The sequence below is a fragment of the Crocodylus siamensis genome, chromosome 4 (assembly GCF_052110815.1).
Source record: "Crocodylus siamensis isolate JL-2025a chromosome 4, ASM5211081v1, whole genome shotgun sequence".
Taxonomy (NCBI): domain Eukaryota; kingdom Metazoa; phylum Chordata; order Crocodylia; family Crocodylidae; genus Crocodylus; species Crocodylus siamensis.
The window spans coordinates 231,182,762-231,209,902 of record NC_143398.1 but is presented as its reverse complement, the minus strand read 5'-3'; the positions used below and the strand labels follow the sequence as shown (position 1 = coordinate 231,209,902).

The 27,141-nt window shown below is 42.2% G+C and overlaps 1 protein-coding gene across 5 annotated transcripts in view; it reads left to right on the top strand.

Annotated features, from left to right (window-relative positions):
- MGAT5 (alpha-1,6-mannosylglycoprotein 6-beta-N-acetylglucosaminyltransferase) overlaps positions 1 to 27,141 on the top strand; it is a 227,265-nt gene that overhangs the window by 144,091 nt on the left and 56,033 nt on the right. For all 5 annotated transcript variants that reach the window (XM_090045878.1, XM_090045879.1, XM_090045880.1 and 2 more), the window contains 2 exons: positions 1,277 to 1,410; positions 12,232 to 12,365. In XM_090045878.1, the coding sequence (XP_089902004.1) occupies positions 1,277 to 1,410; positions 12,232 to 12,365 (268 nt within the window). The remainder of the gene's footprint in view (positions 1 to 1,276; positions 1,411 to 12,231; positions 12,366 to 27,141) is intronic.

Genomic DNA, 27,141 nt, shown 5'->3' with positions numbered 1-27,141 from the left:
TACCAGGTTCTTATACGACTCATGCAAGATGCAGTGGCAAATGGATGGCGGGTGGCTTCCTTTTCTGCCAAAATGTCCAGCCCTGAATACAAGAAAACAGATGCATACTGTAGGCTTCATTAGAAACTCTTCCTCATTGCCTGATCAGAAAGAACTCTCCAAAGACCTCTACAGTAGCATTCTCCACCGCAGTGCCCCTTGCCCTGCATTTACTGTTTTTAAAGGACTGATAAATGCCATTATACTTCTTACTCAAGTTAAATGATATCTACCTGAATGATATCAAAAAACTAAAAAGTTTTTCCAGTGTATGCATTCACAGCAGAGTTTTGAACGCAAACACAACCATGTTTTGCTATTACAGGTGTTGTCAGTCATTTCCATAATGTTGACCCATAACAAATAGATTATTTTACAATCCACCTTTATATCCATTCATGTCTAGAAAATACCTCTGAAACGACTGCAGCAAGTGTTTACATGGAAAGCCATTAGCAGGAAAAGAGCTTACTTTTAGCTTTTTATTACTACTGATAGTTGGAAACAAGGAGGAGAGTTAACCCTAAATGACCAGCCTACAGCCCAAGCACCACAGTTTAGTGGTGGCATTAGTTTACTCAAGTTGAGGTAAAAGTTGAGGTAAAAAAAACCTTGCTACCCTGCACCTTCCCTGCCCCATGTTGCTAAATGAAGGTTTAATTTGAGGGGAGTGAGTCTTAATGAGACGTGAAGAGAAGGGAGTTTTGTTGCGTAAAAGGATGAGAGTTGCTGTTCCAGTCCTAGAGAATGAAAACATGAAATTGCTCAGTTTCACCAACCAAGGTAGTACACTGACAAACGGCAACAGCGTGAATGTTGAAAATTAGTTGCACCTTTAAATTCTTCCCATTTATTGACCTAAGGTAGGGAACAGAAAGTGTAAATTCTTTTCTCCAGTTTTTACTTTGTGCTATATGCCCACCAATAACCATTCCCAGATGAATACACTAAATTACCAAAGTGCATCACCAATATTTACATATCCGTATAAAATACAAATATGGCTGTCAAAATGGTGACTGATATGAATGTACGGTAATTAGTGACTTGTGAAGCTTACAGGCTTTCTTTCCAAAGCCTGTTTGGTTATGCACACATGCCTGTGGCTGGTGTCATTATTTCAACTGAAATCAGCAGTGCTTGCCCACCGTAGGCATGATTGATGTGTATTCCAGGTGAAGAAAAATGTTGCCAAGGAAGAAAGTAAAGAGTGATAATTACTCTTGTTTTCATGCAGGTGTATGCTACGAGTCTTGGATTCATTTGGGACTGAACCAGAGTTTAATCATGCTCATTATGCCCAGTCTAAAGGCCACAAGACACCATGGGGTAAATGGAACCTCAATCCACAGCAGTTTTATACAATGTTCCGTAAGTATCCTTGCTCTTACAAAAACACTTTGTAGAGCTAGAGTTAAGCATTTCCACTGAAAGAATCTTTCTGTCAGAAGCAAGCTTATGCTCCAGTAAAATGAGCAGAGGAAAGGGGTTCCGAATTCTGTATTGACTGTATAAAATTACAATATACCCAGTGCAAACACAAAAGAGCAGAATTAATGCAATATAAATAATGGTAAGGAGGATATTCTAAAGGTCACAGCTGAACACTGTGATTGAGCTGCTCACAACAAGCTTCTGGAGTTCACTTTTGTTCAGCTTCAACTTCTCAAACCCTTCTGTAGAGTGATTGGTTTTTTGAAGTGGTGGCAAATTCCATTTTGTAGACTAAATTACTCTTGTATTTGATTGAACTAAGCCAGAGGTCTTGGAGCTTTGCTGTTTTATTTCTGCCTTTTTTGCCAAGTCTTGTCTATAATTGTCAGTGTGATGCTTTCCCTATTTCTCTTTTTTAAGAATTCATCAAGTGGCAATCTTTGCTGTTCAACATACAGAATTTTGCATCTGTAATTTTCTTGCAGATAGGTTCAAGGTTTTCACTTAAGTTGTTTTTCTCTTATGAGCATTTATTCTGAAATGAACTGTTTCAGAATGCTTCCACCCAATATCAACAAAGCTATGAAAGTCAGCATTCGGGTACAAGGTAGTTTAAAGCTGCACAGATTAACGGCCATTAAAAAGCTATGTTGATCAGTGACTCACAAGTTTTTGGACCATAGAATGTCTGATGTGTTTCTCAAAAATAAGTGTCAGCTAATTATTTGTTGGATATGGTTTGATATTTAAATCATGGGATAGGCAGCCGTGACTTGTAAATTCTCTCTCTGTCTCAGCAGCAGATTCACTTTTACATCCCTAGGAAGGCTTTTAACATCTCGTAAGCCTTTTTTGATGAGCAAATATAGGGCACCCATGTTTAGAGAGGAAAGAACACTTTTTTTTTTTCTTAGGCAAACTTATCCATCTTCCCTATATTGTCTCCTTTTGAACATAGCAATGACTTGACTGATGAAGTCCCAACCCATGCTGTCAAAGAAGATAAATCTTTTGTCATCCTCCCCCCAAAAATAGATCCATTCAATTATTTCCTTTATGATACCAATTTTATGTACAAGTTGCTTGTCTGCTTGGTTTTAGAAATGTGCAGATTTCTGATTGTCTGAAATACTAGATGTGAGTTTCTCTGGGCAAAGAAAGTTAGCTTTTCAATAATGGTAGTTTGTTTCTTTTGTATCGGAAAATTCTGAATGCTGGAAGCTGCTTGTGGGGAGGAGCAGAGAGGTGAAAAATTCTGGATGTGTCCTGTTCACCCATCTGCCCTACTAGCACTGTTCTTTACTATGAATGCTAAAAAAAAGTTCAGTAGCTCTTGCCCTGTTTTATTCTCTTCATAGTATTAGAAATGTATCCCATGAGAGTGAACATAGAAAAAGACAAATTAGAGAGCGAGAGAGAAAATGAGATGGGAGCACATTAGTTAGATTAAAAAATGACTCGCTTATCTCAAAATGTAGTTAATGAAGAGAGAGGAAATGGACCATTACTGGTGGTTTCCTACTTGTTCTAATGATTAGAACTTTTATCAACTATCTAGAATTATAGCATCTTTGCTGGTTAAGATTTTCTGTTGACCGAAATATGATACTAAACATTGAGAAGGAATGCCAGGTTACTGTTAGATCAATTTGAATAACTGGTAAATATTTTCTGTCCAACAAAATGTATAGTAACATGGGGAAGTGCTAGGTGCTACCCTGGGAGTAAAGAATTCAGGCTAGGTCTATGAGACAGGAGATTCTATCTTGGAAGAAGGTCTTAGGACATCATCATAGGTAATAGCCTCAATATGAGTTTTCAGTGCAGTTCTGTGACTAAGGACTAATGCAGTCTTTTGGAAGTATGAAACGAAGAATATTAAATGAATGCAGGTAATCATCTTGCATTCAGATAGGTTGTGTTCAAAGCATTCAAAGGAAAGCCACTAAAATGACCCATGAGCTTGGAAAGCCTCACAATATGAGGTTTAAGGAAGTTTGAGGTGTTCAGTTTATCAAAGAGAAAACTGTGGTCACTTAATTTCTGTGTTTAAGTAGTTACATTTGGAAAAGATGCAAGAATATATGACTTGAAGAGGGTTCCTGGGGAATTGAGTCCAGTCTCTGAAAATGGGCAGACATTTCAGTACTGTAGAAGTGCTTAAGTGTCTAGAAGTTGAAATTAGGCAATTGCAGTGTTGAAATAGTTTCAGCTTCGAGAATAACTAATCACTTGAATAGTTTACCAAGGAAGGTGGTGTTCTCTTCCTTCCTTGGAAGTGGGTCTTTCTAGAACAGAGATGCTTAGCCTATGGCACAGAAAAGTGCTGTCACAGCTCCACATGTACATTAAACTCTCTGAGCTCACTGGCCTGTCAACACAGGCCCTGGTCAGAGCCACCACTTCCACACTGGTCCAGGACCTAGGAGGTATTTATTTCTTTGCCACCCTTGGCCCGTTTCTTATGCTTGTAGAGATAATAAATAAATAAAGGTTGAGGACCACTATTCTAAAAGAATACTTTACTCCAACTTCTGGGAAATATTCTACAGTTAGTTTTCGGCGTTTTCAGTTTTTGCTGATTTTTCACCAGTACATTCCCTGATATTTTTTTTTTAATTGAAGTTATTTGGTTTTAATTGATTTATACCCATTTTTCAGTTCGCTCAATTTTGCCAGGTACAGTAAAATCCCTGTTAATCAGCACAAGTGGGGAATGGCTGGGGGTGCTGGTAAGGTAAAAGTGCTGGTTACCAGGGGCGCAGGTTTCTGGCCAGATGAGGAAGGGGTTGGGGGGGAGTAGGAGAGGGTGGCAGTGGCTGCATGTAGAGAGGGAGGTGGTGGCTGCACAGGGGCTGAGGGAGGGTGCCTGGAGCCACCGCCTGGGGGTGCGGGGCCCCTGGATCTGAGCTACGCCAGGAGGGGCCATGAGAATCATTCCCAGGATGGGCGGATCCCAGCTGCACCCCAGGGTGGCCCCCAGGCAGTGGCTCCAGCTGCAGCCCTGCCCCAGGCGCTGGGAACTGGAAGTCCTGCTGAGGGGGCAGGCGGGAGAGCCTGGCCCTGGCCCTGCTCCCTGCAGTGGGCACTGCACCCGCCCACTGCACATGGCCCCGTGGGGCTGGAGCCACTGCCTGGGGGTGCGGGGCTCCTGGCTCTGACTCTGGGCGGGGCAGGAGGTACTGGTGCTGATGCTGGGGTCGGGGCCAGGTCGTCTTGTTGTCTCCCCCTGCATATGGCTGCACACCACTTCCACCAGCCCCTGGGCTGTGCTGTGCCATGGTGCAGGCAGGTGGCATTGCCCACTCCCAGCGCCACTGCAGCAGGGGTTGGGTTGAGTGGGAACAAGCTGCAGTGTGCCCCATGCCCCCTGGGGCTCTGCTCGTTTCCAGTCACTCCAGCCCCTGCTGCAGTGATCCTGGGAGCAGCCAACACCAGTTATGGAGGGAACTGTAAGTCAGTGGGTGTAGGGCGAGGGGACATGGCTCTTGCTGCTACATGCACCCAGGGAGGGCTGTGGGCTTAGGGGCTGCGCTGGGCTCTTCTTGGGTGGGGGGGGGGGTGCGTGTCTCTAGATCTGGACACTGGACGAGAGTAGGCTGCTGCCCGCCCCAAGCACTGGGAAGAGCCTGGTGCCACTGCCAACCCCAGTCTGCAAGGACAGCCTTCTCTTGTCCTGCATGCAGATCCAGGGGCACATGCCCCCTGGGAATAGTCTGGCACATCCCCCCCAGCCCGCAGTCCTCCTCGGGTGCACATAGTACCAAGAGCTGTGCCCTCCCACCCCGCACCTACTGCCAGTTCCCTCTGCTTTGCTCCCTGCTGCAGCCCCAGGAGCAGCCAGTGGGCTGCATCGTGCCCCTCTCCCCACCCCTTCCCTAGTCCCAGCCTTACTCTCTCCCTCCCTTACCGCCACAGGAACATATTATTTTCCCCGATGTAAACCAATTTTTGTTGTTGTTGTTTTATTTTTTCCTTCCTTCTATCCCGATTTCAACCTGGTTTTTATGTTTGGAATAAATCCAGAAAAATTCCCAGGTTGTTTTTTTTTTTTTTTAATAAAAACAGAAAACATGGGAACACTAACTACAGTTTATTAATAAAGGAAGCCAAACTAGGTAATAATAGGCAGCCCTTTCTGCCTTTGGGCTTTCTGAATCTATGAAAATCTTCTGATCTTGGTCCATTGGTCAAAGTTGTCCGTACTTAGTTTTTTCTTGTAGGCTCGAGAGGAGGAGGGGCCTGGGAAATATATTGTGTATGATATATATCTGCCTTAGAAGGCATAGTCCAAATAATAAGGCTTGATACTGTGCATCCCTAAAAGTAGATGGATGTTTCTACCTAAAGGGCGTGGCCAGAGCGGCTGGTTGGACTTTGCAGCTGAGTCCATTCCCCTTGAACAATGAACTTGTTCACAATGAATATTTAGATGTCTATGTTGTTGGGTTTCTGGTTGTAGCTGTGTTGGTTGAAGGACATAGGTTCTTTGGGTAGATGTGATATATTTTATTAGACTGACTAGTTGAAAAAAAGTTCCTAGCAAGCTTCCAGGCACAGTCACCCTTCGTCTTCATGAGACTCCATATGCTTGACGAAGGGTGACTGCGCCCGAAACCTTGCTAAGAACTTTTTTCCAACCACTTAGTTGGTCTAATCAAAGATACCACATCTACCCAAAGAACCTTGTCTGCCTAAATGTCTATGTGCAGCTCTTTGGTTCATCAGAAGATGGACTACTGCCAAATATAACCACCTTATGTTGCCCCATGTTGAGAGAACTAAGGTACATTCAATGTATTTGAGAAATCTTTCATGACAAATCAGTTATTAAGGATGTTACAAAATCTTACTAAAGTCCCTGAGGTTGGTATTAGCAGTGAAAATTAATCAGCTAAAATACTGGAACACTTTGAAGCTTGCGTCCATGTGCATGAATTAAGGGGGGTTCCTCAAATTCATCACTACACTCTTGCCTTTTCGTTGTTGCCTCTCTGGGGCTGTTTCCCCAGTCTTTCCCTACTTGGTGTCTACAGAAGCCACGCTGTTGAGTTTAGCTGTTCTGTAAAGCTCTTTCAAAAAGCATATTTAGTTTGTCAATATCCACTATGCAGATATTCTTGGAGAAGGACAATGAAAGCTGTTCTGCTAATCAATGGGCTGCATTCACAGTTGTTCAGTTGTTGAGTGGTAAGTAACAAAACACGTGGTAATGAATTGTGACTGAACAGTGGTAGGCAGCTTTTGAGAGAGCTACACCATTGAGCAAATATATCTTCCACTTAGAGAGTCCTGAATTCAGGCTGCTGGTTTGTTTCCCTCCCACCCCATCCAACCAAATGAATTTTCCATCGAGCTTTATTTAGGTTTACTGGTTTAATGTCACTGGAAAAGGAATTGCTGTATCAAAGAGGCAAAGATGGCAGCACAGAATGATGTGAAAGTGGTTGTATGGACAACCCTGCCTGACTGCTGCCTACACTGTAAAACACTTAACTCACTTCTGTGCTTGTAGTCCCTCTCCTGCAGTCTAACTTCACTCTTCATTTAAGCACAATCTTTAATGTGAATTTTTGGAAGAAAAGCCAAGATTTTTCTTTAATACTTGTTCAATATAATCCCATAGTATAAGCACAAGGCCATGAATCAGAAATTCTTGATTGTTTCCATCAGCTGTGGAGCTGATTCTCTTTGTTATCTAACCTTGGGGCTCCTGTACACAGGCAGAGAGCCTGCTCTGCCGCACAGTCCAGCACATCAGATTCAAGTCTGCTGGAGCACAGATGAGCTCTGGCAGCCTCACGTATCATGTGCTTTGCCACTCATCTCAGTGCTGACAAAATGGCGCCAGTGTGTTTTGAAATGAAAAGCATCCGATGAGCTTTAGTTCAAAGTGCCCTACTGTCATTTTTTCGAGATGGGGACGTGTGGTGACACTGATGCACGTGATACAAAAGCACTATTAGTCCAACTCGCTAATAAAAGCACCTGGAGCCATCTCCAGGAGCATGTGTCAAAATGCCCTTAGTTTCCCCTTTCTCTCCACTTGCCTTCCCTTCACCCCTCCCACTTAAATGCAGATAATATTTATCTACTTCGTAATACCTTACAACATTTAATTTAGCTCTTATTCAGATTTCTGTGCAGAACTCCAGCTTCTTAAACAATATGTAATAAAGTATGAGTATGTTGCCGGAATTTAATAAATAATATCCATTTAACATTGTAAATCTTTGTCATTCTGCCCATTCAGTACTTAGCATTTTTTTGTACCAGAGGTAAAAGAAAGAGAACCTTTTACTCCAAAGAGTTACCAGTCTTTTTCTCTTAAAATAGTTGTTAATAGCAAAGATTTTACAGTACAGTGCTAATTCTGAACCAACTGAGATTTCAGCTTTGCTTCTGTAGGTTTGATCATGAGGGAAACAAATTACCACTGAATAAAAAAAGCAAGCAGGAATCTGGCAGGCAAAAAGTTGGTAGAATTACTTAATGTAACTAATTTTACATAAATAATTTTGAAACTGGGCAAGAGCTCGACTGGCCTTACTTATAAACCAAAGATAACTAGTATCCCTGGACCTATTCAAATTAGGGACCTAGTGGCAAAGTGTTTTGCATTCTATTATAAATACTTTTAGGTATCCTTAAATGAGGTTGTTACCCTTCCTCTGTATCGGTGTTTAAAAGTGTTTATGCATATAAGCAGTAGTGATGGGTTTTTTAATGCTGCATAATCTTGCTTCTCAATCCTGCTAAATTCTTTCTTCCAATCTTTTCCTGACACAGTGAATTCTACAGGCTAATTTTATATACTGAATGTAAGCATTTTTTCTTTTAAATTGGTACTGTCTTCCCTTTCCTTGGACTGCAACATGCTATCCTAAATACAGGAAATGGAAAGGTGCCCTTAATTAAGACAGCTCACTACACTATTCATTTTGTTAAATACCACCATAAACTCCTTGAGTTTAAATGAATATGTGGCTGAATGAGGCTCTTTTTTTTTTTTTTTTTTTGTGGAAAGGTTAATTATAATTGAGTTTTGCATAGTTTGTTCAAGGCACACCAGCTGTAGCCTGCCATGCCAGCTGTAGAAGGCTTGGAGGTTTTTAGGAATGTCTGTTGTTTCCCTAGGTTTTTGGCTGTAGCCGTGTTGGTCTGAGAACATAGGCAGGCCAGGTTCTTTGTGTAGATGTGGTATCTTTTATTAGACCAACTGAGTAGTTGGAAAAAAGTTCTTAGCAAGCTTTCAGGCATAGTCACTGTGCTTCAGACATAGGAAGTCTCTGCTGGTGTGAGACTCCAAAGACTGAGAAAAGCTGAAAGTGCAACAGGATATCAGTGAGACTGTAAGTAGGTAGAAGTTAGAAAGACAAAAGGTAAAGCAGGAAAGGGAGGGGGAAGAAAGCAGGTTTTTACTTCTAGCATTCGTCCTTCATTGGTGTTCTGAGAGTTAAAATCCAGATCCCTAGAATAAAGTCTGCCTGTACTTAAGCATCTTTAACATCATTCACAAACAGTATAACCTCATAAATCCAGATATCAAAAATCCAGCCCTTTTTAAAACTCCATCAGGGAGTAGTGGCACCAGCACTGCTCTGGGAATGGCCGTCACTACCCCTCCTTTCCCCCCATCCCCTCTGCTCCGGGACCGGCTGCCACTCTGGTTTCAAAAATCTGGAATTTTCACATTTCTGCTAGGTGCTTGATCCCGGGCATGCCAGATTCATGAGGTTATAGTATATATGCATTAACAGGGTGGGTTTTTTTCTTATTTTACTCAAAAAACTGCTGAAGTATAATTTAATATTTTATAACTGTTTTTACTAGATTTTTCATCTGCAGCCTTTGCGTCTTATATATGAAGCTTTCTATCCAGTCTATTTTATTGCAAGTTTAAGAGATTAAGATTAACAACATGTTAATATTTACATTACACATAAGATGATCCATTTTAGCCATCAGTTTCCTGATTTTCAGGAGAAAAGAAACAGATGAAACTTCATAACCATGTTTGACTTTGCACTACTTTGAACATGGGTTTAATATGGCATGGGTGTAGGTGATTGGAAGGGAGTGTGTTTTATTTTGGGGTTGGAGGGGTTACTTTTAAAAAATGTTCATATTAAACAAGCTCTAAATTTGAATTCTGAAGTGGAAAAGGACACAACTCTTATAGAAATCAAATGTGTGTTAACTGTTGAACCCCATGCTCCCTTGTGCTTATCTTGTAACCTGGGGGTTAGCAACATTTTTGGCTGGAGTGCCAAAAACACCCCAACCTCCACCCACGCCTTGACTTGGGTGTACCAGAGGCAAATGGTGTGGGACCCCGAAAGGGTCTGGTCCTAGTTGCTGGCAGCAGGGACACGCACGCCTCTGAGTGGATAACAGGGGAGGGGCTGGGGTTGCACTGCCCCAGACCCTTTCCCAGCCATGTGACCTGCAGCATGCATGCAGCTACTGCTTCCACTACCACAGAGCCAGTGCCAGGGCTCCGGACCCCATTGCAGCTGTTTGCAGGCTGCCCATCACCTACTGTAGCCGCCCAGAGTCTGGGCCAGCTGTGGCATGCCAAGCAAAATGATCTCATGTGCCACGCTCTGGCATGGGTCCCGGGGCTTGCCAATCCCTGTTCTAACCTGTTAGAAGCACCTAAATGAACATATTTACATGGTCGCCTGAATGCCAGCAGTTTGGTTCAATATGGGAAGTAGGTTCTAGACTGGAGGATATTATCTTAAAAACACTGCATGCTGCTTGAGAGAGTACATCAAAGATGCATGTACACCTCAGACGGTGAATTCATGTAGGTACTTGATTTAACAGTTTTGTTATGCATGGATTAAGCAATACATTCAAACTGCAGAGCTCTAATAGTTTCAAACTTAAAACAGACACATTTAATATCTTTAGTCTGTCACATCAGTGAAAACGAGAGGCTGAAATCATACAGTTTATGCTGATATTTTTCCTGTGTCCTGGAGCACTTTATAAATGCAGAAATAAGCAACTATTACACAGTATAGAAAAGTATTTTGAAGAGCATTTGCATGTAAGAGTCCTTCTCAGTAGTTAAATACTTTATCAAAAAACACCTCGATTCCCACCACAAAAATGTTGATTAGCTTTGTTGGATACTACTGCTAAGAACACAGGCTGCAAGGTAACAAAGAAAAGTAGAAGTACACTGATACATCAGTCCCATGTCAGATCAGCACCGATATGATGAAAATTGAGAGCATTGGCAGTCTGCTTTTTTGTCTGATGTGGCCAATAATATGGCCAATAAATGCCATATGCAGTTGCCCAGCTGGCCAGGAGCGCAGCCTGGCAGCATGGAGTGCAGCCAGGTCTGGCTGGTAAGTCTGTTGTGGGGAGAGGGAAGGGGCGTGGATTGGGGGGGGGAGATTAAAGCCCCACAGGGAGGGAAGGGTGCAGGGTGGGGCATGAATGGAGCTGCGACTCATCCAGGGGTTGTGGAGGTGGGGCAGCCCTCTCTGCTGTGTGCACCCCAGGGGGGCATGGGGGGAGGCATATGCCCCCCAGATGTGAGTGAGGGGGGTGGAAGGCTGTGAAGGGGACTGGGGCAGCACCAGGCTCTTCCTGCCTGGTGCTGGGATGAACTGCGCTCAGGGTGGGCAGTGGCAGCGCTGGGAGGGGGGTTTGTAGAAGTGGGTGCTGTCCCCACCCTGCACCCCCTGGATGAATCATGGCTCTGTCCTGTGCCCTGCTCTCCCCTGGCTGAGCAGTGCCTGCCCCAGCCCCACTCCCTCCCTCACCACAGGGGCCTTGATCTGCCCCTCACCCCCCATGCTCTGTCCCTCTCCCCATCCTTTTCCCCACAACAGACTTAGCAGTCAGACGCTGCTCTCCACACTGCAGGGCTGCATATTGGAATTGGATCAGTATCAGCTGATATGGCTTGTTAAAAATCGGCCATTGGTATCAGCCCAAAAATCTCTATTGAAAGTTGCAATAAACTATTTTAGTTTATAAAGATAGTAGGTGAAATCCTGACTTGTAGTTTTAGTGGCAAAATCCTTCAATGAGACTTCATCCAGTAGTTACAACGAGTATGTAAACAACAATAATATTTGCATGTTGACATCCTGCATCATTCTTTTGTAATTTTTATTTGGAAAAAAGGTAATATGGAGACATAAATTCTTCAGTGACTTGTACCATGTTTAGTGTTCGTTGCTTTTCCAACTTGGGGGATGGACCAATATGAAAATCAATAAAAGCAATCTTCAATATGCATCAGATGCTATCAAGTGACTTGTGAACTGTTTTATTAATTATCATTACATGTGGGAACAACTGTAAGTCAAAAAACACTACAAACATAAAGCCATTGCTTTTCAAATTGCCATCTCTGCAAGCCTTAACTAGCATCTAAAAGTCAAGCTGGGTTCCTTTTGGCTTTCACACCATCACTAATAGAAATTCTGCAGCTGGAAGTAGGGTTAAGCATCATAAACAATATTGTTATCCAAGTTCCAGTTGCAGAATTTTTAATTCCCGTCAGTGAGCCAGAAATGAATGATTTACTTCAATAGTTGTATTTGTTCTGTAGGACTTAAATTACTAAGAATTATTCATGACAATAAAGCAAGCAGATATATCCCTGTAGGGAGCTGATCTGTGGAGTAAGAAGATATTCCCCCATAATCACTTTTCTGACTATGATCATCTTTTAAAAACCTTTAAAATGTTATTTCATGTAACAGACCTCTCCTTTCTTTCTTGTAGCTCACACCCCAGATAATAGTTTCCTTGGGTTTGTGGTAGAACAACATCTGAATTCCAGCGACATTAAACATATTAATGACATCAAAAGGCAGAATCAGTCTCTTGTTTATGGAAAGGTCGATAGCTTCTGGAAGGTGAGTTTCAATATTATGTCTTTATTCACATTCATTTTGATTGAGGGAATAAGATGTAAAGCTTGAGACTGAGACTTGCAATAATCTTTCCCTCATGAATAATAAACACTTTATCTGAAAATATGCAATAATAATATTAATCTTCTGAACAGGGCTGACAGGTGCCTCCTGAGTCTTGGGGTGGGGGGTGGGGTGCACAATTTGTAGGAGGGCCAAAAGTGACCAAAAAAAGCGCAGCAAAAAAACTGCCCCACTTTGGGGGGCCAATCTCACGGGAGGCACGTGCCCCCCTACTTGTCCCCTGTATTTCTGAGCATTTGGGGGGGGCTTCTCCTAAATGCCATCTACCTACCTAGAGGATATAGGTATGAAAATCCCTGAAAAATATCTGTCCATTTCACTCCAAGTAAAAAATTTGCAGCTTTAAGCAGTAAATGTATTTGGGTGTGCAGATAAAAGCTAGTGAAGCACAATGTGATTTTGAACAATGAATATCATTTCCTTTGCTTGAATATAGGACTTGATGTATTTTATGTCCAAATGAGTAGGATGCCTGTTTAATTTTGTTGCTAGTAATTAAAACAAGTTTTTGCAGTGCTGCTGTTGGAATGATTTGAGGGAGATGCAGAAGTTCTTGAAAGACATCATGAGGATTTGAAGTGGTGCAGACCTGAGCTTTACGCCATAAGCAATTGTTTCTTCGAGCGACTTCTTCTTTTGCATGCAGGCAATTATACTTGCATTTTAATAGGAGGATATGCTGTGTTCTGAGCATCATGAGGTTATATGGACCCTCCAGGCTTTCACTTTAAAACTCTTGAAATGTGCCATCTCACTGAACCTCCCTGTAATAACATCCCTGTTGTGCTTGCTTGACTTCAAAGTCATGGCATTGCCAACTCAGCCTCAATGCTGCTCTTGATATCAGACCTGCTGCATGGGACTGAGGCTCTATGGAGGCAGCTCTAGGAGACTTTGGTCTTAACCTACACTAAAAGCTCTCTTGATTCTCTAGCATATGGCAGCAAGCTTTCTAGTCAGTAAGAAGCATCTTTTTCTATTTCCTCATAATCCAGTTCTGGGGAGAGGAAAATAAGAAATACTCTGATTCCCAAAAGAAGAAACCATCATTTTCTTCTCTCCCAATGCAAGTTGCCTTTGAGTAGGGAGGCTCCTTACCAGTTTTAGCACCTATTTTTTTTAGCCTACACCTCTTGTAGGATTGAGCATTGAATGGTCTGAGCACTACATTGATGTGCATACCTTTGACATAGCCAGTTCTTCCCTCTCGTGATGAAGGGGGCAGATAGTAAAGTCACTGGCTGCTCCTCCACTGCATGATTGATACTGGTGACAAACACTGCTGTGCATCCCCTGAGAGCTTGGATTCTCTTCAAAACCAGACTTGCAGGCAAGTTTGGTTAGCTGCAGAACATTTAGACATCTTCCTTTGCCAAAAACCCATCTCTCTGGCAAGACTTTATTCTGGACCACTGCTCCAATAGTTGTGCCCCTATGTTAAGTAATCAGTAAAGGCTAGGTTTCATGCCACCAGAATTAGTAATGCTGACTTTGCTCCAAGGATAACATTGACTGTAGAAGCACTTGCAATTATCTCCTAGATTGCTGTTTTCATGGGTCAGCCAAATTTAATTCTCTGCAAATACCCTGACATTGTTACGTTTTCAACACTGCCTCTTTGAAGGAGATCGACATGTATACAATACCTGCAAGGAGAATTTATCATACTATGCAGAGGTAACCCATCAAGAAATGTTCAAATGGGATATGCCTTGAAGAAGAAATTAGGCTTCCATCAGTATCTGATGAACAGGAATAATTTCAAGAGTTGGTGGGGACAATGAGTGACATTGTACCCTCCAGATATGAATGGGGTCAGCACCATATGCCTCTGATCCCCTTTTCAAAAACATTCAAATGGCAGTCAAAAAACAGGGATATTCTTTAGCTTCCCAGAATGACTAAGTCCAGTGGAAGACATTTGGCACTTGTGTCCTTGTTGCCAGCATCAGAAAAAGTTGATCATATATATTCTGTGCCCTTGAAGGGTCCCCAGTTGTTGCAGCATTGCTCAGTTGATTCGCTGTTGGTCCTTTATTGCTGGAGCCCAGGAAACCTCCAAAAGGGGCACAGCATCCTTGACCACTGCCTTGGGGAAACAGGACAGTGTATTGGACACTGCTGGAAGAAAGTCTATTTTTCCTGCATCCTTGTGCTTCTGAATGATCGTGTCCAGCTATAGCTACATACCATGGGAATCCCAAACCCGTTACTAACCTCTCCCTTGTACTTGATGAACAAATGGAAACATTTAAGACAGGGGTGCTCAACTTCCAATCCACAGGCCAGATCCAGACCATGGGGGCTCCCCAGGGGTCCGGAAATTTTGTGCAGTAGCAGTGTTAATTGCTACTTTAAATTTCCAGACTCATGGGGAACCCTGTGGGCCCTATAACATGGCCCAGCACGTTGGCAGGTCCAGTAGGTGGGCAGCAAAAAGTTAGATCTGGGCAGTGGACAGTACACGGCTTTAGCGGGGCACCAGGCAGCATGGGGCCAGATTGGGCAATTCAGGATCAAGACAATGAACCAAGCTCATATGGAATCCAGCCCTTGGACAGACCCATGCCACTCACCCAGCTCCTGGGGACAGAAGGTTGGGCATCACTGGCCTAAGAGTTTGCTCACTAAGGTCAGAGCATGTCTTCTACATGTAACTCAACATACTCCTTAGATTCTCTGGGTAAAGCTGCATCGAGCACATAGCACTAAAGAGATTTGTGGTGTAAATCATTAGGCCACCTCCAGATTTAAAAAAAAAAAAACAAACCAAAAAATGATGGCTCACTCACCTTTGGTGATGCCCGTCTGGTGCACGATTACCTGAACTTACTGGTTACTAGACACCATCGAAGACTTCTAGTTAGTTCAGTTTTACACCAGGGCTTTCTCCCCCACCCTATGTTTCTGGAGCCTCTCTCATAGGGAATTTCTAATGGAGGGAAAAGAGGATATTGCAAGGAAGATTCTTCTTCAGCACCAAAGGAAGCAATTTTAATCCAGATATTCCTAGTACCCAAGCAAATAGATGATCTGAGAACTATGCTAGTTCACCTCAGCTTCAGTGTATATTGTAACAACCTACCTTAAATTTCAGGCTACTGTGAATAGGCTGACATGGCCCTATCTTTGGTGGCAGGATGGGGGGAGGGATAATAATTGACTCGTGAGCTGAGTTTACTCTTCCATTTCCTACTGTTATTCTTTGCAGACCTCTCTAATGTTGAGTGGTCATTCTTTGGACCTCACTGGTTCATGGCCTCTGGAATATTTGGAGGGACTGTCTCCACATCAGGACTGAGGGATTCAGGATTTAGAGATGTATTTTACAACCCTTTCACCTATTTGTACTGTATCATGTAGAACAGTGTGGGGAAGATACAGACATAGTCCTTAAAGTGGTTGATGCTTTCTTCACTCTTCTTCAGATATGACTAGATACAGCCAAACTATTTGCACTGAGTGAGAACATCAGACATCAGTTGTACTCTACCTAGGATCACAGGGACAAGAAATATTGTTGGGATGCATTCGTGCTGGATTTGAGCAGTCATCTACTCTATGCATACTTATCTGTTCCCTTGGTACCCATTTTCCAGAAGGAAAATGGGGGAGGATAGAACCAATATCAAGCTGATGGCACAAATTGGGTCTCTGGATATTTTCCTGCAGTTTGGAGAATTGCTGGGCCATCTTCCTCTGTGCCCAGACCTCCTTTTTGAGCAACAAGGGAAAATTATTAATCTGAATCTAGAAACTTCATCTGATTGCATAGATGGTAGTCTGCTAACCAGCGGGGTGGGCGGTGCTTTCTAACAATCTAGCAGTCTGGTATAGAAGGAATTCAAAGTATTAAGTGGATGCTTTTTCCTTGTTGGGTGAAAAGCGAAGGGCTGGCTAACTTCCTCACAGTCAGGAGTCCCTGCATTTAACCTCAAAAGTTCAGCAATAGCTTCTTTTGACGATTCATTTAGTAACTGTTACTGTGTGTTGTCTCTGTTAGAGACCAGCCTTTATTTTCTTATTGTGTCATCTCCAAGTTTAACTAAATGACTAATGCCTTCTGCATTATTTGTGTATCTTCCTCAAATAGTGCTTTCCTTGGAACTTCAACCTGCTTTTAATGATGTTGATAGCTTCTTCCTGTCAGCCTTTTTTCAGCCCTTTTAAGAACACCCCAGTCAGGCCAACTGGCACTTGTAATAGCATATTTCCGCTGCTAGGAAATTAGTGCGATCTTTGCCTTTCCACCTATACAGCATTCATTTTAAAATTATCACTGCGACATTATCCCTGTTTTGTGCTTGAAATGGTCTTACATGTTCATCTTTCCACCTACCTTTCCATTTTCTTCCTCTGAACCATATTCACCCAGAGAGTATTATTTATACTAGGTATGAAATGAGCCCTATGCTATTACCTGGGCAGGGTTTTAATCTCTTTGAGAAAGTGTGAACACATTTATTTGTTGCCTATTGAGAGAGAAGTAATGGACAACCTGTCAGGAAATGAGCTCTTGTCCCCCAGATTAACAGCGAATACTATGCATTGTTATACACAACTGAATAAACGCTTTATATTTTGAATTGGAGCAGCAGTGCTCACCCTACGGCCTACTGGCCAGATCAGGTCCATAGGGCCATGTTATCCAGCCTGTGGGGCTCTCCACAGGTACAGAAATTTGGCAGCAGAGGAGAGATGGCAGAGTTGATTGCTGACCCTGTGCAGTGTGCACCGCCCCTGAGCTGGATCAGGCTCGCAGACTGAGTCCTCGCACACAGTCCAACCCACAGATTGGCCCTATGCCATTCACCTGGCCTGTGGGACCGGACGAGTTGAGCACCACTGCTTTTGAGTCTTTCCTGGACCCTCAGCTTGTCTAGGATGGTGCCGTACTATCTGTTTGCAAAACAGCAGCAGGGACGTCTGCTGGAGCTCATTATTCAGTGGACTCAGTATTTTTCTCTGATGCTTAAATTATTAAGGCATTTCCTTTTTTTTTTTTCTTTCCCCCTTGTCTAGAATTCTTTGCACATTATTGTCTCATATCCACAGATTCTCTTAAAGAAAATAAGTGCTTGATCTTTTGAGAATTGCCTCTGTACATTCACACCACCCATACACTCCTCCCTGCCTGGAGGTTTTGTGTGTTCAGACTGTATTGGCGAGGGAAAGGGAACTGAGGTGATCAGGGACTGTGCTCTTTGTACAGGCAGTGTCATTGTAGCATGAGAGCATTACTGCATGCCCCATACATGGCTTTCTCATCCAGTTTTGCAGCTGTAGGGTAATATCACTTGGTCCTTGTGACCTAGTGTGTGAATGCCCAAAGGCAGCTCTTGAAGAGCAGTAGTTACTATACTAGTAAGTGAGCCCTCTTCAGAAGAGCTAATAAAAATAGAGTAATTCTCATTTTTGGTAGCTTTTTCCAAAGACCAAGTGTATTTGGGGGTAGTACAATACTTCAAACCTTTTGCTGTATTTGTTGTGAATTCTTTGAGTAAAAGATACAAATATAAAAATAACTGAGCTTATAGAAAGAGAAAATTATGAATTATAGTGGTTTTCTTGGCAGTTATAGATGGGAGAAAATGTCTTAGGTTGGAAAAGCCAATACTCCATAGGAAAGGAAGAAAAAGGGTCGGTAAACAAGGAGTTCTACCTTGACCTCAGTTCCCCACCCCTTCATCCTTTTAATTGGGAAGGTTTTGGAAGTAGTGGATGAGAAGCAAAGTTTGGATATAATTAAAAAAGGATGGCTGTCTGGGTTCTGATTCCCTGGGTTTGAACATCCATAGTGGGGACTTATTAGCAGTTTCAAAACCCTCTGCCTCCAAGAAAAAGCATTATTCTTTTAGAATGGAGTCAAAATATTGTTATCATGCACTGCCGCTTAGTTGATATTGGTACAGTACACCAGAGACTGAGAATCCAGACAGACTGCTGCTATGATTAAATTCTCAAGTGTTTCACAACAGGTGTGGGAGAAAAAGGAAAAATCTCAATTGTGAAAGAGGTAAAAAAAAAAAAAAAAAGAAAAAAAAAAAAGAGCTAAAATCTTCCTTTGTTTAAATCAGGCATCTTTTGCTTTTGAAATGGTTTATTTTTTCCTTTTTCACCTATGTCTCCCCCTATGATTCCTGATGAAAGAAACTTTAAGGAAATTAGAACAGGAATTAATCCTAATTGGTCTAGGAAACTATGATGTCTAAATGTACTAAATGATTTAATAGCATTTCTGATCATGCTTCCCATGAGAATAGCTCAGCGGTGTTAAGCCTATTTAGGAGGGCAATGCTGTGGAAGAAAATGTACTTATGCAGAATGATAAGCACCTTGTTGTCTGTTTGCCAACTATCCATTTTAGTTGTCTTTTATAGGATCTGGCAGGTCATCAGACTTTGGTGTATGGAAACAGAAAGAAGAGCAGAGTCTCTGTCTTTTAGCTGCCATATTGAGAAGTGTATAGTTGGCTATTAATTAGTCAGCAGTTAATTTAAAGTTGTGATGCTTCAAATTTCTTGTCCAGGGCTGCTGAGCTTTGAGACCCTCATCTATAAAATTAATTAACTTTGAATGTAATGGTGAATACTTTAGTTATTCTTCTTCTTTGGCTTAAAATTAAGGAAGAAGTTCTTTAATTTTTTTTATCTTTTTTTTTTTCCTTTGGCATAATGTGAAGATTTTACAATATAATTTTCATTTCTCAGAACGTATTGCACCAGAACTGAAATCGATTCATTTGAATCTATTCCTCCAATTTAGCCTCTTTCAAGTACAATTCCTGATCTGATTCTCAGTACTGGAAACATAATTCAGTCTCTCAAAAATAACTGGATCTAATAATCAGTCATCCTTCCTGACCTGATTACTAATATGAATCAGCAGAATAATCTGCCATGTGCTGTTGACTCTGATAATCAAGGTCGTTTCTCAGTCACTAGGCTTTCTATGTGTACTTATTTTTTCAGTTATTTATTCCATCTGCCCTGCTCCTGAATAAGGTAATGCTGGAAGGCAGCACTGTGATCTGCCTTGACCTTCTGTATCACAGATGCCAAAGGACATCTCTGCATTCATTTCTTATTTGAACTGGAACATCTCTTTAGGGGGGAAAAAAATCCCCTTTTTCTTTTAATATGGCCAGTAATAAAGAATCATTATGTCCCTGGATATGTGGTTAATTACCTTCTAGTGCAAAAAAATTGTGCCTTGTTTTCTAGTCTGAGTTTGTCTAGTTTTAGGTTCAATGTTAACATCTTTTATACCTTTGCCTGCTAGATTGGATAGCCATAGATTATCAGTTTCTTTTCCCAATGTAAGTACTTTATGCTTGTGATCAGATTGACCCATAATCTTTCTTTGATAAATTAAATAGATTAAGCTCCTGACTCTTTCACTATACAGCATCTTTTCCTTTCATTTAATCCTTGCTATTTTCTGACCTGTCTTCAATTTTCTAACATTCTCCTTGAAGTGTGGACAGGAGAACTAGACACAGTATTCCATTCACATGAGCCAAGCAGAAGGGTAATATAACTTCCCTATCTCTACTCAACATGACCCCGCATATACATCCTATCTGGCTGCTGGAAGCACATGTCCACCCCACTGCTGAACATAACCCCCAAGTTCTATCCCAAAACTATTCTGTCCCATAAGTGCAATCTGCATTCTTTGTTTCTAGTTGTACAAGTTTATATTTGGCCTTTTTTAGCATACATATTGTTTGTTCATAACATGTATTTTCAGTCTTGCATGCACGTTTCGGACACCCCATCATCACCGCTATGGTATGGCCCCACAGTCCAGCAGGGCTCACTTAAGGAACTAGGAGAAAAGCCTGTTTGGGGACTGAAATCTCATTCTCCAGTTTATAACAGCATACCTGAACTAATCTTGTGACTATAAATTTTCTGTTTTATGCAAATTTGCTGTCTTTGTCATTTGTTACTGTGGGTAGGGTTGAACAGACTACTATATTTATGCTGCTGCTTTTCTTTATATTTTATATAAAAAGGGATCGTTATTTAAAAAAAATCTAGCAGAATTCTCACATACTTGCTGCACCTTCTGCTCAGCAAGACTTGTCATTAAAGCACAAGACAGGAAAGTAGATGGTTCAAGTTTTAAGCTGGCCTTGCCATTGATTTGGTTTGCAGGCAAATTCCCTGCACTTCTGTATCTCTACTACTTTACCCATCATTCAACTTCTGGCGCTTTTTGAGCAGAACCAATACTGCTTTGAGAGTGAGAGCTAATGTTGCTTCTTTTGTGTTAAACAGAACTGTTCACTAATGATATCTAACAATCTAAAGGTGATGTGCTTGCATAGGATGTCAGTGAAGGCACAATCTATCCCTGAAAACCTTTGCTACTGAGGCCAGTGCATAAGGAAAGATCCAGTTTGACTCCTAAGTTGAGTGTATAAGAGTCTTATTTAGAAGGATCCTCAATTTTACCTGACAAGGTTTTTTGAGTAGATGTGATATCTTTTATTCGATCAACTGAGTAGTTGGAAAAAAGTACTTAACAAGTTATTGGGTGCAGTCATCCTTGCTTAGGCATGGGGAGTCTCTGCTGGTCTGAGACTCCAAGTATTGAGAGAAGCTAAAAGTGTGGCAGGATGTCAGTGAAAATATAAATGGGTAGAGATTAGAAAAACAAAAGGTAAAGCAGGGAAGGGGGAAAGGTCAGAGGGAGATGTTTCAGCGATAGAGTACAGGGTAGAAAAGATGTTGTCTGTGAAAAGGGGAATAGTTGGAGATCAGGAAAACAGGAAAGAGAGAAGCTAGAAGTGTGATAGGATGTCAGTGAAAATATAAATGGGTAGAAATTAGAAAAAAGGTAAAGCATGGAAGGTAGGGGGAAAAAAGCAGGGGACAAAAAAGACCAAAGGGAAAACACTGCAGTGGTAATAATACAGGGTAAAAGAGAGGCTATCAATATAAAGGAAATGGTGGGGAATCAGGAAGAAAAAGGGCAGATAAGTGGGGGAGGGCAGGGGAGAAAAGGTGGTGGAAAAAGAAGAATGTAAGAGGTAGGTCAGACGGGTACCTGGTGAACCAGATGCCATGCAGGTTGTCATGTGTCATAAATCCAGTGTCTATATTGAGTCCATGATTTTTTTTTTTTTGTATCCAGTAGATTTATAAAGTGAAGTTTGTAGGCTTGTCTATGAAAGGTGTGTTGTAGGTTCCCTTTGAGGATGAGAACCGAGAGATCGGCGAGGGAGTGACTGTCCGTGAGAAGTGCGCACCCGCAGGGAGTTGGGTATTTTTGTCTTTGATAGATTTTCGGTGTGCGTTCATTCTGGTGTGCAGTTGCTGTTTGGTTTCTCCTACATCATTTCCATCGGGGCAATTGGTGCACTCAATGAGATGTATTACATTTCTGGAGATGCAGGTGTAAGATCCAGGACTGATGATGGTTCTGCTGTGGGGTGCAGTTATAGTGGGGGTAGTGGAGATATGTTGGCAGGTTTTGTATTTCTTGTCCTGGCATAGTCTGGATCTGTTGGGTGTGGTTTGGGTCATAAGGAGTTTGCTTCTGGTGATGAGGTTAGCAAAGATTTGTATTTGTTTAAAGGCTAGGATGGGTGGTTCTGGGAAGATCTCTTTAAAAATGGGGTCCTTTTCTAGTATGGCTTGCAATTGTTTGAGGATTTTCTGTCCAGGGAAGGGTAATGTGTCATCACTAATGGTGTGCGATTTAGGATTTCATAGATTTCATAGACATCAGGGCTAGAAGGGACCTCGGAAGATCATCGAGTCCAGCCCCCCGCCCAAAGGGCACGAAGTCAGCTGGGGTCATAGGATCCCAGCAACATAAGCATCCAATCTGCTCTTGAAGGTGTTCAGTGTAGGTGCTTGAACCACCTCCGATGGCAGGCTGTTCCAGACCTTGGGGGCTCAGACAGTAAAGAAATTCTTCCTTATGTCCAGCCTGAAACGGTCTTGCAAGAGTTTGTGACCATTCGACCTAGTCATCCCTTGGGGCGCTCTGGTGAACAAAAGTTCCCCCAGATCCTGGTGGTCACCCCTGATAAACTTATAGGTGGCCATCAGATTGCCCCTGAGCCTGCGCTTTTCCAGGCTAAAGAGCCCCCTGGCTCTCAGCCTGTCATCGTGAGGTCTGTTTTCCTGACCTCTGATCATGCGTGTGGCTCTTCTCTGGACTCTCTCAAGCTTCTCCACATCCTTTTTGAATTGCGGAGCCCAAAACTGGACGCAATACTCCAGCTGCGGCCTCACCAAGGCCGAGTACAAGGGGAGAATGACGTCCCGGGATTTGCTCGAGAAGCATCTATGGATGCAGGCCAGCATTTTGGTCGCTTTACTAGCTGCAGCATCGCATTGCAGGCTCATGTTCATCTTGTGGTCGATGATGACTCCCAAGTCTCTTTCTTCTGTAGTGCTAGCCAGCGTAGCACTGCCGAGCCTATAAGGATGCTGCAGGTTTTTCTTCCCAAGGTGGAGAACTTTGCATTTTTTGGTGTTAAACACCATCAGGTTCTCGTCTGCCCATTTCCTGAGCCTATCCAGGTCAGCCTGGATCACCCGCCTGTCTTCTGGTGTGGATGCTTTGCCCCACAGTTTGGTGTCATCGGTGAACTTGGCCAGTCCACTCCTGACTCCAGTGTCCACATCATTACTGAAGATGTTGAACAATATGGGTCCAAGGACAGAGCCTTGTGGGACCCCACTAGTCACAGGGCACCATGATGAGTGACTGCCATCAATTACAACCCTCTGGGTCTGACCACGGAGCCAATTTCCCAGCCAGTGGATCGTGGTGAACCCAAGGCCACAATTGGCCAGTTTCGCCAAAAGGTGATCATGGGATACCGGATGAGGATTTTCTTTTTGTACTGTGGCAAATCTTCACGTGGTGTCCGGGTGGCTTTTTCAAAAGTGTGATCCATCTGTCTGGAGGAGTGTCCTTCTGGACTGAAAGCCCTTTTGAGATTTGTGAGATGGCAATCATGGGTATGCTTCTTGCTGCAAATTCAATGGTATTGGAGAGCTTGGCTGTAAATTACAGCTTTCTTGGTGTGTTTAGAGTGATTGCTGGTTCTGTGTAGATAGGTATGTTGGTCTGTGGGTTTCTTGTATATGGTGGCTTGAATTTTACCATCTTGGCTATTGATCATGGTGTCCAAAAAGGAAATGCTGGTGTTAGAGTATTCAAGCGATAGTCTGATGGACGGGTGATGATTGTTGAATTTTTGGTAGAAGTCCATCAGTGACTGCAGGGTTTCAGTCCAAGTGATGCAGATGTCATCTCTGTATCTCAGGTGTAGTTAGGGTTTGATGGTGCAGTTCTTGAGGAAGCCTTCTTCTAGGTGGGCCTTAAAAAGGTTAGCATATTATGGGGCCATTTTGATACCTGTAGCTGTGCCTGTGGTCTGGAGGAAGTGGTGGTTGTTGAAACTGAAGTTGTTGTGTGTGAGATCAAAGTGTATGAGTTCAGTGATATCCTAAGGTCTGTATTCTGAGTTGTGAGCTCGTTCTTGTAGACATGTGAGGCAGCCTTGGATGCCATCCTGGTGTGAGATGTTGGTGTATAAGCTAGTGACATCCATGGTGGCTAGGAGGGTATTGCTGGGAAGGTGGTCTATATCTATGAGTTTTTGCAGGAAGTCAGTTGTGTCTTAGATGAAACTCAGTGTTTGGGTGATGAGCGGTTTTAAGATGTATTTGATGAAACCTGAGTCTTCAGTTTTTTCTTTCATTTTTACCTGTACACTAAGCAGATTTGAAATGGACAGTTTGAGACCATACAACTGGGGCATTAAACTCATTTCACAGTGATTCTTTGGAACAGAACTGTAAATCATGGTAAAATGCTGGTTCACAACTTTGTGGAACAGGTATAATTACTGTTTCCCATCACTGCTAAAACTGTGGGAAATGGGTGGCACTTGCTCAATTTTTTTGTTGGGGAAACTTTTGTCTAGACATGTTAACTTAGTCAAGGCCATGGAGCACATGTAAAACATCTTGCAAGAAACCCAGATCTTATGAGTGTTCCCTTTAGTGACTAGATGACACTTTAGAGCCTCTGATTTGTACTTGTCAATGCAATTAAGTGTTCCTCTAAGTCTAAAAGGGTAATTTTTATAGGTCAGGGACATGGCAGTTGGCTAAGATGAAAACATGCAGTCTTTGATACCTTCGACAGTATCACAGGTTTGGGGTTGTGACAGAGATTCAGAGCTGTATAAATGACTGAAGAGAGACCTCCGTCTCCTGGATGGAACAGGAAGGATGGGTAGAGTGCTCATGAAACATCTCCCTCCTCAGAATGGAATGGGTTTGGATGTATCCATAAAATACCAGAGCTAAAATAGTATTGAAGAGATGTTGTAGCTCTGATGGTCCAGGAAATATGAGAGATGAGGATATCTGTGAGTGATACTTTTTTATTGGACCAACTGCATGGTTACCATAGACGCAGACAAGCTTTTGAATGCAATACATTCTTCTTTCAGTTGCTTAAAGCTTTGCATTTGAAACCTTGTCTAAGTCTATGCTAACCATGCAGTGGATAATAAAAGGTATCATCCACAAAAATCCTAACCTCAGAGCTAAAATAGAATATTTTGAGACTCGCAGATGTCCTCTAGGGCATAGATCTATTCTTGTACCCACCTTGATATATTATTTTGCTTTACTTGACCCTAGTTCTAGAAAGGAAAATGATCTATGGCTGATTATAAGTCATCCCTTATAGTCTTTGCAGAATGCAGAGCAAGAAGGCAGATTTTTGTCTGTTTTAGAAAATATCTGTGAACATGCATCATATCATAAAAATCATTTGAGAAAAGTTACGTTGTAACGTATCGGCCACAGTTCCATAAAATGTATTTTAGATATTCAGTTCAGAGCTACGGCTGCCATTTGACTAGATCAGAATTCTTCACAAGGTGTTATCGTCTGCCTATTTTTGTAAATGTGGGGGAACTAGAGATTTAGTTTTCCTTTATAGATACTTTTTACATAACTGAGCCAGTATTATTCTCATTGGACTTATGTCTCCCTTTCATTGCTGGTATATGTAAATAGGATGTGAGGGGGAACACTTATTCTCTGTGGGTACTTTCAGGGCCAGATCTGAGGCAAAACTAGTCTAGATCAGGCTTTCACACTTGTGGTTCCAGGGTTAGTAGGCATTCTGTATTGTCATGGCTGCTGGACAAAATGATCTAGTTCTTCCCCTTTTTTGCAGTACTCTTGCACATTGTATTTGCAACACGGTTTTACTAAACTTTTGAAGCTGGAAGAGGTAAAGAAAACTTCTGTGTTCAGCCCTTGCACGTACGTGTGCCCACACAGTTTTGTTATCATCTACTTCATCCCTCTTCAGTTTGCAGCAGTGCAGTTGCCTAATCTATCAATTGAAATTTATCTCCGCTACTGTCATAAAGCAGCTCAAATCCTGCCCTTCTCTGGCAATTGTGCCGTATCTCAAGTCAGGCAGCTGCTTTAATCTAGCCATGATTCCCCAAACAACCTTCCTTGCCTTTGCTAGATGCGAATAGGGAAAATGCATTTTCCTAAAAATAAATTGTCATCCATTTGGATTTTTATTGTGTGTCAGTATGGTTCAGCTATCAACAGTGCTCCTGTTTTTTCCTTTTCCTTTCTGCAGCACCGTGCACCTGTAGAGGAAATCGGTACTATAATACTAGGTAGTCCTATAATACTAGGTAACCCAATCAGCTAATAGGATTTGACTGCCACATGTACCACCTCCCAGCTGGGCCTATGCCCCTGACAGTTCTGACTCAAAAGCTTCACCTTGGCATTTTACCTCCAGTTCTACTGCTTCCCCACATCCCTTCTTGCTTCCTGTCACCCTTTATTCCATCAACTTTCCTCTTCTTTTCTGGTCTGATTAATTTCCCTTTCTGAGCTCTCTTATTTTAGAAAAGATATGAGTTATTCTCCATCCAATGACTCTCTCATCTTTCTTCTTGTACGTCATATTTTGGAGCCTGCTTTAATTGTCTTGACTTCCTTTTGCACTTTCTCTTTGATCCCACATAATCTGGATTACATTCTTCTATTCTCATAAAGCATCTTCACCCACGGTTGCGGAGGTCAGCTTGGCAAAGATGAGAGAGGTTTGCTTCCTTTGTGGTGCTGATGTACAGTCTTTTCTCTGTCCTAAGCTTGTATTAATCCAACAGCTCTTCAGTCGCTGCAGTGTATTGCATTGTCCTTGCATTCCCTGCTTTTTTCTTGCAGTATATTGTAGGAATATAACGTGAATGTGTACTTGTTATTCAGAGGACTCTCCTTATCACAACATCAGCCACTTAAGAGCAACATAAAACAGTTGCATTGTTGCTAGTAACAAGTGTCTTCTATATTCCTGCTTGTTTTTGTAGCACTTGGCCATTAGGTAACAGGGGTTGTCCAAGTATATGCCCGAGCTGGAGGCTGAGACACCTTCAATGTTTTTTGAGTATGGCTATAGTATTGTCTTTACTGCAGTATTTATAAATTTGAATGCTTTTGGGATTTTCTTTTTGGGGACTATCCAGCATGTGTTTGTATTAACCTAGCGTCTAGAACAGCATTTCTTAACCTGTGGGTTGCTACCCAAAAGTGGGATGCAAGAATATATGAAAGGGTTGCAAACAAACGTTAAAAATGGATCAACACATTTTAAAAATGGATTCTCTTTT